Below are 13994 nucleotides of genomic sequence, written 5' to 3' on the forward strand. Positions count from 1 at the left end.
GCTTACCTGACAGCTAAATCTGGAAGCCCCATTACAATGTTACCCTCTTTTAAAGCTACAGGACATGCTCGACCCCACCTACTTCTGCACCATCGGTATCTAGGTGCTATTATTTTGAAGGATGAAAGAGTCCGGAAAAGTTCATCCTGTTAATTAGAACAACAATAAAAGTATATGTACCTTTCCCCCTATATTTTGTATATGCCCTATTTTGTGTGGCTTATCATTGTGAAATATTTTCTAAGAAAGTGAGTATACACTACTTAAAGAATTGTTGCATTGTGCTTAGTAGCTATTTTAAAACCAAAATTTGTGAATTCATTAAGTTGTTTTTTTTTCAGACTAGCAGTACTCCACTGTAAGGAATAACTATCTGAGAGATTCATTTTTAAACATAACCCTGTTTTTTTTTAAATGATTTGTAGTAAAAACTAATATACATTTTTAAAAGAGCATGAAGCACTAATAACTTACATTATATCTTCAGAGCTGGCATTGCTAAAAGACTCAATAATAAACTAAAGGAAAGTTTTAAATGCTAATTTTAAAGAGAGGAAGCGAGTCATAGGAGATTGGGAGAAAGAGAAAATCTTAAATACATTGGGCAGTACAAGTAATCCCTAGCTAAGGAGATTGGTATTGAAGGGGCAAAGAGGAGACCAAAAGCTGAGGAGATGCAAACACCTGAGTTCTAGGTTTATGGAATGGAAATGCCAATTATGATATATTGGTCATTTGACAGAACTATTTGCAAGGCATATCAAACAGAGGATGGGAATCATATTCATTACCAAAATAACTTTTTGTATTTCTCAATACACAGGAATCTTACTCATTCTCAGGGTCTATTAAAGATGTATTCTGTGAAAATATATCTTTTTCTGTAAAAGTAACTATAGCCAGGAAGAAAAACAGGAGTACTTGTGGCACCTTAAAGACTAACAAATTTATTGTAGCATGAGCTTTCGTGAGCTAGTCTTTAAGGTGCCACAAGTACTCCTGTTTTTTTTGCGGATACAGACTAACACGGCTGCTACTCTGAAATATAGCCAGGAAGGTCTCTCTAGCAACTTTTCAAATCTTTGATGATTTGGTGACACAACAGGAAAGAGCACTATGCATGCTTATTAGTATAAAGGATGTCAAAGGATATCATACTGATGAGCCCTAAGAATTGTCTGTCTGTAAGACATCTATGTTCTCAGCTGCACATAGAAGGGGCCCACAGGACTTATCTTTTTCAGGAGATCTCCCTACAGAAATCACACACAATGATGAAGATAGAAGATGTCAACACTAATCTACCTTATTTCTACTTTAATGTGGAAAGTAAAATGTGTCTGCTTTTAGGAACTGAAGCACATAGGGTTTTTATTTTTTATCAGGTATGTCACAAAGCCTCCGGGGGGGGGGAATGGAAATGGTATGAAAACAGCCTGCTGATGGAATTTTTATTCTTTGACCAATTTTTTTTTCAAAAAATCTGTTTTTATGAAGTATCAGAGGGGTAGCCATGTTAGTCTGGATCTGTAAAAGCAGCAAAGAGTCCTGTGGCACCTTATAGACTAACAGACGTATTGGAGCATGAGCTTTCGTGAGTGAATACCCACTTCGTCGGATGCATGTAGTGGAAATTTCCAGAGGCAGGTATATATATGCAAGCAAGAATCAGGCTGGAGATAACGAGGTTAGTTCAATCAGGGAGGATGAGGCCCTCTTCTAGCAGTTGAGGTGTGAACACCAAGGGAAGAGAAACTGCTTTTGTAGTTGGCCAGCCATTCAGAGTCTTTGTTTAATCCTGAGCTGATGGTGTCAGATTTGCAGATGAACTGAAGCTCAGCAGTTTCTCTGAAGTCTGGTCCTGAAGTTTTTTTGCTGTAGGATGGCTACCTTGAAATCTGCTATTGTGTGTCCAGGGAGATTGAAGTGTTCTCCTACAGGTTTTTGTATCTTGCCATTCCTAATATCTGATTTGTTTCCATTTATCCTTTTATGTAGGGACTGTCCAGTTTGGCTGATGTACATAGCAAAGAGGCATTGCTGGCATCTGATGGCGTATATTACATTGGTGGACGTGCAGGTGAATGAACTGGTGATGGTGTGGCTGATCTGGTTAGGTCCTGTGATGGTGTCGCTGGTGTAGATATGTGGGCAGAGTTGGCATTGAGGTTTGTTGCATGGATTGGTTCTTGAGTTAGAGTTACTATGGTGTGGTGTGTAGTTAGTGGTGAGAATATGCTTCAGGTTGGCGGGTTGTCTGTGGGCGAGGACTGGCCTGCCACCTAAGGTCTGTGGTTTCTGTTGGTTTCTTTCCTGGGCTTGTCTTGCAGTAGGAGGCTTCTGGGTACACGTCTGGCTCTGTTGATCTGTTTCTTTATTTCCTCGTGTGGGTATTGTAGTTTTGAGAATGCTTGGTGAAGATTTTGTAGGTGTTGGTCTCTGTCTGAGAGGTTGGAACAGATGCGGTTGTACCTCAGTGCTTGGCTGTAGACCAGGGGTTGGCAACCTTTCAGAAGTGGTGTGCCGAGTCTTCATGTATACACTCTAATTTAAAGGTTTCGCGTGCCAATAATACATTTTAATATTTTTTAGAAGGTCTCTCGCTACAAGTCTATATATTATATAACTAAACTAGTGTTGTACAGTAAAATAAACAAGGTTTTCAAAATGTTTAAGAAGCTTCATTTAAAATTAAATTAAAATGTTGATCTTACGCTGCCGGCCTGCTCAGCCCGCTGCTGGTCTGGGGTTCTGTTCATCTAGGCCAGCAGTGGGCTGAGTGGGGCAAGGGGCCGAGACCCCAGCTGGGAAGGGTCTGGCAGCCAGAACCCCAGACTGGCAGCGGGCTGTGCGGGGCTAGCAGCCAGGACCCCAGACCGGCAGTGGGCTGAGCAGCTTGGTTCTGGCCCATTCTCCTTGGTTCTGGCCCATTCTCTTCTTCTCTCTGCACTGAGCTGAGGGTGGGAGTGGCCCGAGCACAGGGCTGGGGGTGAAGGGTCTGGCCAGGAGCTAGAATAAGGGAGGGGGCTCAGGGTTGGGGCAGGAGGTTTGGGTGTGGGGACACTTACCTGGGCAGCTCCCATTTGGTGTGAGGGGTGCAGGAGCTCCCATTTGGTGCTCAGGGTGGGGGTGGGGATGTGCGAGGTGCATGGGATGTGGGGAGGGCTGGGGATGTGGGGGGTGCAAGAGTCAGGGCAGAGGGCTAGGCGCATGTGAGGGGGGTGCAGGTGTCACGGTAGGGGGGCTGGGTATATGTGGGGGTGCCAGAGTCAGGGCTGGGGTCATGTAGGGGGGTGAAGGAGTCAGAGGACTTGGTGGTACAGGGCTCAGGGCAGGGGCCTGGGGGGGGGGTGGGAGTGCAAGACTCAGGGCAGAGGGCTGGGTGACTGCCCCCCCCAGAACCCCCAACCCCCCTGCTCCTTGTCCCAACTACCCCTTCCTGGGACCCCACCCCCTATCTAAGCCTCCCTGCCCCTTGTCCCCTGACTGCCCCAACCCTTATCCACACCTCCACCTCCAGACAGACCCTCCCGGACTCCTATGCCTATCTAACTGCTCCCCGCCCCCTGACAGGACCCCCAGAACTCTGGACCCATACAATGCCCCCCTGCTCGCCCAACCCCTCTCCACACCCCTACCTCCTGACAGCCCCCCCAGAACTCCCGACTCATCCAACCCCCTCAGCTCCTTGTTCCCTGACCATCCTCTCCAGAGACGCCCCCCACCTTAACTGCCTCCCCAGGACCCTCCTTGCTCCCTGACTGCCCTGACCCCTATCCACCCCCCAAACAGACCCCAAGACTCCCATGCCCCATCCAACCCCCCCTGCTCCCTAACTGCCCCCTCCAGAGACCATCCCCCCCGGGATCCCACCCCCCCCCATCCAACCCACCCTGCTCCCTGTCCCCTGACTGCCCCCACCCCTTATCCAACCCACCCCAGCCCCGGACTCCTTACCATGAGGCTCCCCGCTCATTTGGAGCCCTGCCGCCGTGCGCGCAGCGCTCTGAGGGGCGGGGCTGTGCGCGGCGGCAGGGTTCCGGATGAGCGGGGAGTGTCTTTCCCTCCTTATGGAACCAAACGCTGCCCCACAGGAGCGCGCAGCCGCGGCCCCCAGAGCACTGTGCACGGCAGCAGGGCTCCGGGGGAAGTGGGGGGAAGGCAGGGGAGGGGCCGGCGGCTTGCTGCGCTTAGACAGGCGCTCCGACCTGGGAGCGCGGACCCTGTGGCTTGCTGCGTCGGCAGGGTTTTTAATGGCACACTGGGGTCCCGGCAGGCCCCAACGTGCCATTAAAAATTGGCACGCATGCCATCAAAAATTGGCACACGTGCCATCTTTGGCACGCATGCCATAGGTTGCCGACCCCTGCTGTAGACAATGGATCGTGTGGTGTGTCCGGGATGGAAGCTGGAGGCATGAAGGTAGGTATAGCGGTCGGTGGGTTTTCGATATAGGGTGGTGTTAATGTGACCATCACTTATTTGCACCGTGGTGTCTAGGAAGTGGACCTCCCATGTAGATTGGTCCAGGCTGAGGTTGATTGTGGTGGAATTTTTCCAGAGTCTCCTTCCCATGGGTCCAGATGATGGAGAGGTCCTCAATGTAACATAGGTAGAGAAGGGGCATGAGTGGATGAGAGCTGAGGAAGCGTTGTTTCAGGTCAGCCATAAAAATGTTGGCATATTGTGGGGCTGTGCGGGTACCCATAGCGGTGTCACTGATCTGGAGGTATATATTGTCATCAAATTTGAAATAGTTATGTGTGATGATAAAGGCACAGAGCTCAGCAACCAGTTGTGCTGTGGCATCATCAGGGATACTGTTCCTGACAGCTTGTATTCCATCTGTGTGTGGGATGTTTGTGTAGAGAGCCTCTACATCCATGGTGGCTAGGATGGTGCTTTCTGGAAAGTCACCAATGCATTGTAGTTTTCTCAGGAAATCAGTGGTGTCATGGAGATAGCTGGGAGTGCTGGTGGCACAGGGTCTGAGTAGAGAGTCCACATATCCAGACAGTCCTTCAGTGAGAGTGCCAATGCCCGAGATGATGGGACGTCCAGGATTTCCGGGTTTGTGGATCTTGGGTAATAGATAGAATAACCCTGATTGGGGCTCTAAGGGTATGTTGATTTGTTCCAGTGCTAGTGTAGGGAGTGTCCTGAGTAGATGGTGCAGTTTCTTAGTGTATTCCTCAGTGGGATCTGAGGGAAGTGGCCTGTAGAATTTGGTATTGGAGAGTTGTCTGGCGGCCTCCTTTTGGTAGTCAGACCTGTTCATGATGACAACACCACCACCACACGATCCATTGTCTACAGCCAAGCACTGAGGTACAACTGCATCTGCTCCAACCCCTCAGACAGAGACCAACACCTACAAAATCTTCACCAAGCATTCTCAAAACTACAATACCCACACGAGGAAATAAGGAAACAGATCAACAGAGCCAGATGTGTACTCAGAAGCCTCCTACTACAAGCCAAGCCAAGGAAAGAAACTAACAGAACTCCACTGGCCATCACATATAATCCCCAGCTAAAACCCCTCCAATGCATCATCGGGGATATACAACCCATCCTGGACAATGATCCCTCACTTTCACAGACCTTAGGTGGCAGGCCAGTCCTCGCCCACAGACAACCCGCCAACCTGAAGCATATTCTCACCACTAACTACACACCACACCATAGTAACTCTTACTCAGGAACCAATCCATGCAACAAACCTCGATGCCAACTCTGCCCACATATCTACACCAGCGACACCATCACAGGACCTAACCAGATCAGCCACACCATCACCGGTTCATTCACCTGCACGTCCACCAATGTAATATATGCCAGCATGTGACAGCAATGCCCCTCTGCTATGTACATCAGCCAAACTGGACAGTCCCTACGTAAAAGGATAAATGGAAACAAATCAGATATTAGGAATGGCAAGATACAAAAACCTGTAGGAGAACACTTCAATCTCACACAATAGCAGATTTCAAGGTAGCCATCCTACAGCAAAAAAACTTCAGGACCAGACTTCAAAGAGAAACTGCTGAGCTTCAGTTCATCTGCAAATCTGACACCATCAGCTCAGGATTAAACAAAGACTGAATGGCTGGCCAACTACAAAAGCAGTTTCTCTTCCCTTGGTGTTCACACCTCAACTGCTAGAAGAGGGCCTCATCCTCCCTGATTGAACTAACCTCCTTATCTCCAACCTGATTCTTGCTTGCATATATATACCTGCCTCTGGAAATTTCCACTACATGCATCCGACGAAGTGGGTATTCACTCACGAAAGCTCATGCTCCAATACGTCTGTTAGTCTATAAGGTGCCACAGGACTTTTCACTGTTTTTATGAAGGATTTTCTCTGTTTTTTTCAAAATAGGTCCAGTCCAAAGCCTTCTTAATCAGATCCAATCCTTTTTACGATTAAAGGCACATGCTTCCCATACTTGTTTTATCTAGGGATATTTACTAAAGTTCTGATCTGTACATGGGTAGGTGTGAAACTCATTTTTTTAAATCCACTTCTTTGCCACACTAGCACACTGTAGATGCCTCCACTGCTTGAATTTATAATCTTTGATGATAAAGCAGGGCATCTAAAACAAAGTTATCATAGCCAAAGTACATAATATAAAGAATAATGCACAAATACTGTAATTACTGCAGGCAATCAAATTTCTAAGAATGCAAATATCACACTTACAGTTTCCATCCCCTCTGAGAGCTCTTCTTCTGGGTTTTGAAGTCTGGTTATAAGAGCTCCATTTCGAAGGCCCGTGGATTGAAGCCGGGCTATCACTGACTAAAAAAAAAAAATTATCTTGAATAAATTAACATTTAAAATTGCTTTTGTGATCTGAAAAAATCCTTGAGGTGTTTGAAAATTATATTGGTATTTATATATTGCCAGTATACACCGCATTGCCCCGTAGTACAGCCAGGGGCCCTGTTACATATTCAGCAGAGTTCCCATTGGATGTTCAGGGGGCTAGACCATGCAGAAACCTCTTACTCCAGCCCTAACCTTCTTGCCTCTCCTCATGAAATGAGTCCCAGACTTGTAAATTGTCTAGAGCTGGGGAGGGATAGATAATACTGCAAAGGCTTTCTGCTTATTAGGGAGTGGGTGAGACCTGTATGCAAAGGGTTTTCATGGTGTGTTATAAAAGGGGTGAGGAGAGAATTGAAATGATTTCCTTTTGGGATCAGAATCTGTTTATAGACCTGGCAGTTAGTACAAGTTTTTGTTATTCATTGAAAAAGAAGCCTGTCAATGGGAATTAACTGATATTACAATGTATGTAAGATACAGGCTCCTGTCCTAGGTACAGGAAGTATGCATGCAAATATTCTTGAGATTAAGAAAGCAAATTTTGCCATGATGAGCATATAATGAGCTTTGCCATTATTCAGGGGTGGGTAGAAACAGATTGTGGGTATTATTGCATAACCAGATGATCTTTAATATATTAACTCATATTGAATCTCTCTATTTTACTGTTTTGATATAAATTTGGGACCCAATTCTGCAAACATACACGTGCTTAATTTTATTAAGTAAAAAAGTAATAAAATTAAGCACAAGTCAAGTAGTGAAGTTATGCACATGTTTAAGTGCTTACTGGAGCATGGTCCTAATTTGTATTCAGGGGAGCGAGAATATGGTGAAATGGCAGTGATGGAGTACTGTCCATGAGGTTGAAGACACTCCCATCTTTTTCATTTTATACCTCCCCCTCGCTGCCCCATGTTGCAACCACCCCCCGTCTGGCCGAAGCACAGGACAGGACTCCCATCATTGCTCATCAACACCGCTTTTTAGTTAGGAGGAAAGTTGGCTATAAAGTGACATGAGAATTTAACTTCAACTACATGGGCTAAGCACACAGACTCCGTAGAACTTCTGGGAAATGGAAAATACCATCCAGAAATGTAAACCGTGTCTCGCTTTGCAATGCTAAGCAATGCCATTAAAAATGGCTGAATTATTTTTTAGGTTAAGCTATGCTAAACTAATTCTGTAAAATATATTTTATTGAATAATTGAAGAACATTAGTAAAGTATAATCCCATTTATCCAAAATCTCCACATTAACAATCCCTTTCTTGTCCCTTATATATCTCATGCTGGGGGACAAGGAAGGGATCTGGATGCAAAGGTTGAGATAATAGACCAGTGGACCCCAGACTGGACTGCAAGGAGGAGGAAATCCATGGTATGCCCACATCTTAAAACTGCGTGCAGATGTGGTCACCTCATCTCAAAAAATATATATTGGAATTGGAAAAGGTTCAGAAAAGTGCAATAAATATGATTAGGAGTATGGAACAGCTGCCATATGAGGAGAGACTAATAAGACTTGACTTTTCAGCTTGGAAAAGAGATGATTAAGGGGGGGAATATGATAGAGGTCTATAAAATCATGACTGGTATGGAGAAAGTAAATAAGGAAGTGTCATTTACTGCTTCTCATAACACAAGAACTAGGAGATCACCAAATGAAATTAATAGGCAGCAGGTTTAAAATAAACAAAAGTAAGTATTTTTTCTCACAACACTCAGTCTGGAACTTCTTGCCAGAGGATGTTGTGAAGGCCAAGACTATAACAGGGTTCAGATAAGTTCATGGAGGATAGGCCCATCAATGGCTATTAGCCAGAATGGACAGGGATGGTGTCCCTAGCCTCTGTTTGCCAGAAACTGGGAAATGGGTGACAGGGGATGGATCACTTGATGATTACCTGTTCCGTTCATTCCCTGTGGAACACCTGGCATTGGCCACTGTCAGAAGACAGGATATTGGGCTAGATGGACCTTTGGTCTGACCCAGTATGTCCGTTCTTATGTAAGACAAGCCCCAAGCAATGGTAGAGGCCACCCTGCTGCTGAATGGCTCCTGCAGCAATGCAAGGGACCCTCTGCAGCCCAGATGTCATAGGAGGGAAGGAATGGGGCTGTGACAATGGAGCTGCAGAGGGCTCCCTGCTCTGCTGCAGGGCTGCTGACCCCCAATCCCTTCAGGTGCAAGGAGGAGGGAAGGCTGTAGTCCTGGCAGGGCAGCATAAAGGCTGGCTGGGGGTCTCTGCTCTGCTCTACACCTTGCGCCTACAGGAATTGGGTATCACTAGGTCTGTGGCAGTACAGGGAACCCTCTGAGGCCCCCTGTCACAGGAGAGAGTGACCAGGGCAGAACAGAAATCCCGGGTTAGGACTACCAGGAAGAGGAAGACGAGCTCCCAGCTGTGGGGCAGGCCCCCCTGCTGCTGAATGATTCCTCCCTTCTCCATTATCCAAACTCTCAATTATCCAAATAAAATCTATATCCCCCCAGGCTATCTAGATAATCAGGAGTATAATGTAAATGCCTTTATAACTTCATCCATGCTAATAATGGTGTTTGTCAATTTAACAAATTATATTAAATGATGACGATGATAACCTGATGCAACATGATATGGCTTGTTGCTAAGATATGGAATGTTTAGTAAGCATAATCAGATTTCTTTTGGGAGTAACAAGTGGGACAGGCATCCCAAAGAAGTTATTTTCTAGCAATAGCATCATGAGTTATAGAGCAATAACGTTGCCAATATCAGCTTAATAGAGATGATAGCTACAGCACAGTTTCTTTTCTAGTGTAAATTGTCTTAATTTATGCGCAGCGTACTTACTGCAAGGTGCTCATTCGGGTGCTTATTTCCATCCAGTTCAATAAGATACTGAGAATCTTGCTCAGCCATCATATCCTGTATGTTTAAGAAAAAAGACACACATACACCCTTTAACTGAGTATGATCAACCAATTAATGACATTGGGTCTGATCCTGTTCACACTGAAGTCAGTAGCAAAACTCACATGAATTCCTATGATAGTAGGATTCAGTCCATAGATTAAAAACAAACAGCATTTAGACTGCATGACTAAAAGTCATGGGTATCAATACAAAGGCTTCTGGAAAAGAACTTCTATTTTAATAGTGAAAATTAAATATCATGAGAATTTCAAAATTATAGTTACAGTGAGGTCATAGATCAAATAAAAAATCATAGATCAAGCCCAACATATTTTTAAGTATCTAGAGAAAATAAGCTTAAAGATGATATGATCTTCAACTCCTAATAGTCTCTGATATAACTTTCTGCCCATAGTAGTCTAGGCTGCCAAGGTTGAGAGTTCTAATTGTCCTTAAGTTTATCAGATGAGTCATAGACCTCACTGCCTGGAGACCGGAGTTCTAAACCTGGTCCTGACACTGAATTTCTATGGGAACTTGAACAATTTATCTTTCTTAGCCTCAGTTTCCTCATCTAGAAAATGGTGATAATTATGTTTATCTACTTCATAGGGATGTTGTGAGGCATAGATAAACAATACTTGTCAAGTGCTAACTGCAAAATATTGTTGCCCCTTGACCAGACTAGTTGGTCAATATTTGGGGCATTGCTAGGTTGTTTCCATTAGGAAGATAAACTGATGATAGAGTCAGGTGTTTCTTTGGTGCAATTGTGTTTATTTACAAAGAAGGTATACAAAGTCCTGTTTCCCTGAACGCAGCAGAAACAAACAAGAGTCAGTTTCCTTGCTTCACAATTTCCATGCCTACCTTTCCAGCCACTACTCTGCCCAAAAGAAGCTCTTTCACTTAGATTCCTCTCAGGGCCAAACTGACACTGCTTTTCTGGCTTTCTGCATGTGACCGCCACAGAAACACACAGCTCCAAACAAAGAATGTCCCAGCCAATATGTTTCCAATGACTTCCAGGGCAACAGCAATGAAACAGGAGAAGAAAGATCTGTTGGGAACTGTGAGGAGGAGGGTGGCGGAGAGGAGAGGAGAGGCCTATTGGAGACTGAGTGCTGCAGGGGCCTCTTCAATAGTGAGGGTAGCTGTACTTCACATACTTCCCTATCTGGAATTATAGAAATAACATTAGTGTATGTAATGGAATATTAAACTGTATTATACTGTTATGCCACTAGTAGACCATGTGTAAAATACCGTTTTTAAAGTTAATTTTAGCCATACCTGGAAGTGTATTAAATGATCTTATGCTGAGCACATCTGATGTACATAAGCAAGCTATGTAGCCATTCCATATCAGGTACAGAAGTACATGACATGATGTCAGAAGCAAACTAAGAACAGAAACAGGAGGAAAACAGGAATAAAGGTTGCACATGGAAGGAACAAAGCAACAAAGATTGCAGGATCTCATCAACATACCACTCTTCAGTGCCCCAGAGCACTTTAGCTTTGACAAACCTTCAGAATGGACTGACTGGACACAATATTTTGCCAGATTTCTCATAGCTACCAAGCTGCACAAGGAAACTAATGACATATAGCAGGGATCCGCAACCTTTGGCACGCAGCCTGTCAGGGAAATCCGCTTGCGGCCCGGGCTGGTTTTTTTACCTGCAGCGTCCGCAGGTTTGGCCGATCACAGCTCCCACTGGCTGCGGTTCGCCGTTCCAAGCCAATGAGGGCTGTGTGAAGCGGCGCGGGCCGAGGGATGTGCTGGCCGCCGCTTCCTGCAGCCCCCATTGGCCTGGAACGGCAAACTGCAGCCAGTGGTAGCTGCGATCGGCCAAACCTGCGGATGCTGCAGGTAAACAAACCGTCCCAGCCCATCAGTGGATTTCCCTTACAGGCTGCATGCCAAAGGTTGCTGATCCCTGATATACAGGTATCTTCTTTAATTTATGCTATGGGGAAGCAAGCAGAGCATATAGTTAAATCCCTTGACTTTACTGAAGACAGTCACAAAGATGACTGTGAAAGGGTTCTAGCTATGTTTGATGCATGCTTTCTTTACCACAGAGAAATGTGGTTTATGAAAGAGCGTGCTTCCATCAGAGAATTCAAGAGCCAGGGGAAAATGTTTAATGTTTTATAAGAGATCGGCATACATTGGTTGAAAACTGTGGGAATGCAAAAAAATGAAAATACCAGAGACAGGCTGGTTACTGGGTTAACAGATAAAAATATTTCACAGTAGCCATAACTGAAGAGAGATTTAACACTAGGCACAGCTATACTGAGAGCAAAGAAGTCTGAGCTGGTGAAACAGCAAAACCTAGAGCAACCTGACAAACTTGAAAAACCTGAAACTAGCTTAGAAACTGTAAAGAGACAATTGAGTGTTAAATGTCACTAGCATAAAACCCCTGAGGTAAGGAACTCCCAGGCTAAGAGGAACAAATTCCAGCCTGCAGGCACAAGGCGTGAAAAAAGTCACATGATGAAACATGTCCAACCAAAGACACACAATGTCATAAATGCATGAAATATGGACATTTTGGAGCTGTTTGCCACATGAAAGCAGGCAGGGAATTGACTCATATTACAGACAATCAAGAGCCATTGTTTCTGGGATCTATCACTTGTGATGACATACACCCTGCCTGGAGAGTGAAACTGAATATTCATGGAAAGGCTATTGACTTTAAAATTGACTCAGGAACTGACATCACAGTGATCACAGAAGGGACTTACAATCACCTTCAACCCCTTCCAGAGCCGATGTTGCCTGACACAGCTCTGACTAACCTTGGAGTTATTCTGAACTTTCTGGGCCAGTTCACCACAGAAACTTATAGAGACAAAAGCTTTGCATTCATAGGTATGTGATCAAAGGATCAAAGACCAGTGACCTTCTCAGCTGCAGCATATGTGATCGAGGCCAACAGTGGAGAGTTCAACAGAAACTGTTGAAATCTACAGCTTGTTCCTCAGAAAGAACAATCAACAGAGCAAACCATACAGATGGCGTATGCAGATGACAACTCCAAACCAACCACAGGCAGTCATTGCAACTAATGAACAGCCAGATGACCAAACTGTTATGTTTGAATAGTAAAATTAGAAAAAGAGCATGATTCAGAGACACTTAACAGACTGATATGTACTGAACTTCAAAGATAGAATGATAGCGTAAATATTGTAAATGGTAGGAAAGTAAAAATTAAAGGGGGAGATGTAATGGAATGCTAAACTGTATTATACTGTTTTGCCTATTGGAGGCACTGTGAGTAAAAGACCTTATGTAAAGATAATCTTATCTGGATCTTATGATGAACACAGCTGGTGTGTATAAGCAAGGTCTGTAGCCAGTCGACATTTGGTATAGAAGTACATGACGGTGTAGTTTTTACAATTTTTAAGGCCCATCCAAATTACAAAAAGATGTTAGAGGACTCTGATTCGACACCAGAAACAACTGTGAACTGTCTTGTATCCTGAATGTTTTAATCTGAACCTCAAAATTCTGAGGAGGGGCGTCAGATTGTGGGTTAGGTCCATCTTTGCAAAATAAACTCAAGATACCCAGAGTGCATAAAAATTATATAAAAACGAATGTTAAAAAATGATCTTCTAGTGTATACAACAATATTACTTTGTGCTGTTCTTACCTCTAGAGGATATAGCATAGTATCCTTATAGAGATTAACTCTGGCTTCTGCATTTTCCAAAAAATCTTCAGGCCTCTGCACCAAATGAGGCAAAATATCTGACAACATGATTGCATCTGCTGCTGCCTAAAGTAAAGGAAATAAATACTTTATTTCAGGCCCTGTAATAATAAATGTACTAAACCAAAGCCGACTAGATTGAAAAGACAAGAGTTAGAACCCTACTACTCTTTGTGTGTGGCAGAGTAATTTAAGGAGCCCTTTGAGGATTCCCCTAGTTGATAGAGATCCTCCAGCTAACTTGGTAAGCGGATTTCCTGGGGATGGGAGGAGTTCTAGACACCTCTGGCCAACATTATAAGGCAGTGCACTCTAAAGGCATCCCAGGGGAAAGGGGAATGAATGGGCCCCCAGGATGAGGTGCAGGATCTATGCTTGCTTCTCCTCCCCCAAGGTATATGGTACACTCCTCTGCTGCACCTGAACATTCAGCCCTTAGTATTCTCTACAAATATCTAGATGATATTTACACCTTTAAAAATGTTGTACTATCTCCCTAAGGTCTTGTCCAGA

General features: G+C 44.4%; 1 protein-coding gene across 8 annotated transcripts in view; it reads right to left on the reverse strand.

Annotated features, from left to right (window-relative positions):
• AK9 (adenylate kinase 9) overlaps positions 1–13994 on the reverse strand; it is a 212832-nt gene that overhangs the window by 161003 nt on the left and 37835 nt on the right. For all 8 annotated transcript variants that reach the window (XM_045009542.1, XM_045009545.1, XM_045009543.1 and 5 more), the window contains 4 exons: positions 13422–13547; positions 9679–9753; positions 6710–6808; positions 7–146 (listed from right to left, as the gene is read on the reverse strand). In XM_045009542.1, coding sequence (XP_044865477.1) covers positions 7–146; positions 6710–6808; positions 9679–9753; positions 13422–13547 — 440 coding nt within the window. The remainder of the gene's footprint in view (positions 1–6; positions 147–6709; positions 6809–9678; positions 9754–13421; positions 13548–13994) is intronic.

Source organism: Mauremys mutica, chromosome 3 (genome assembly GCF_020497125.1).
Source record: "Mauremys mutica isolate MM-2020 ecotype Southern chromosome 3, ASM2049712v1, whole genome shotgun sequence".
Taxonomy (NCBI): Eukaryota; Metazoa; Chordata; order Testudines; family Geoemydidae; genus Mauremys; species Mauremys mutica.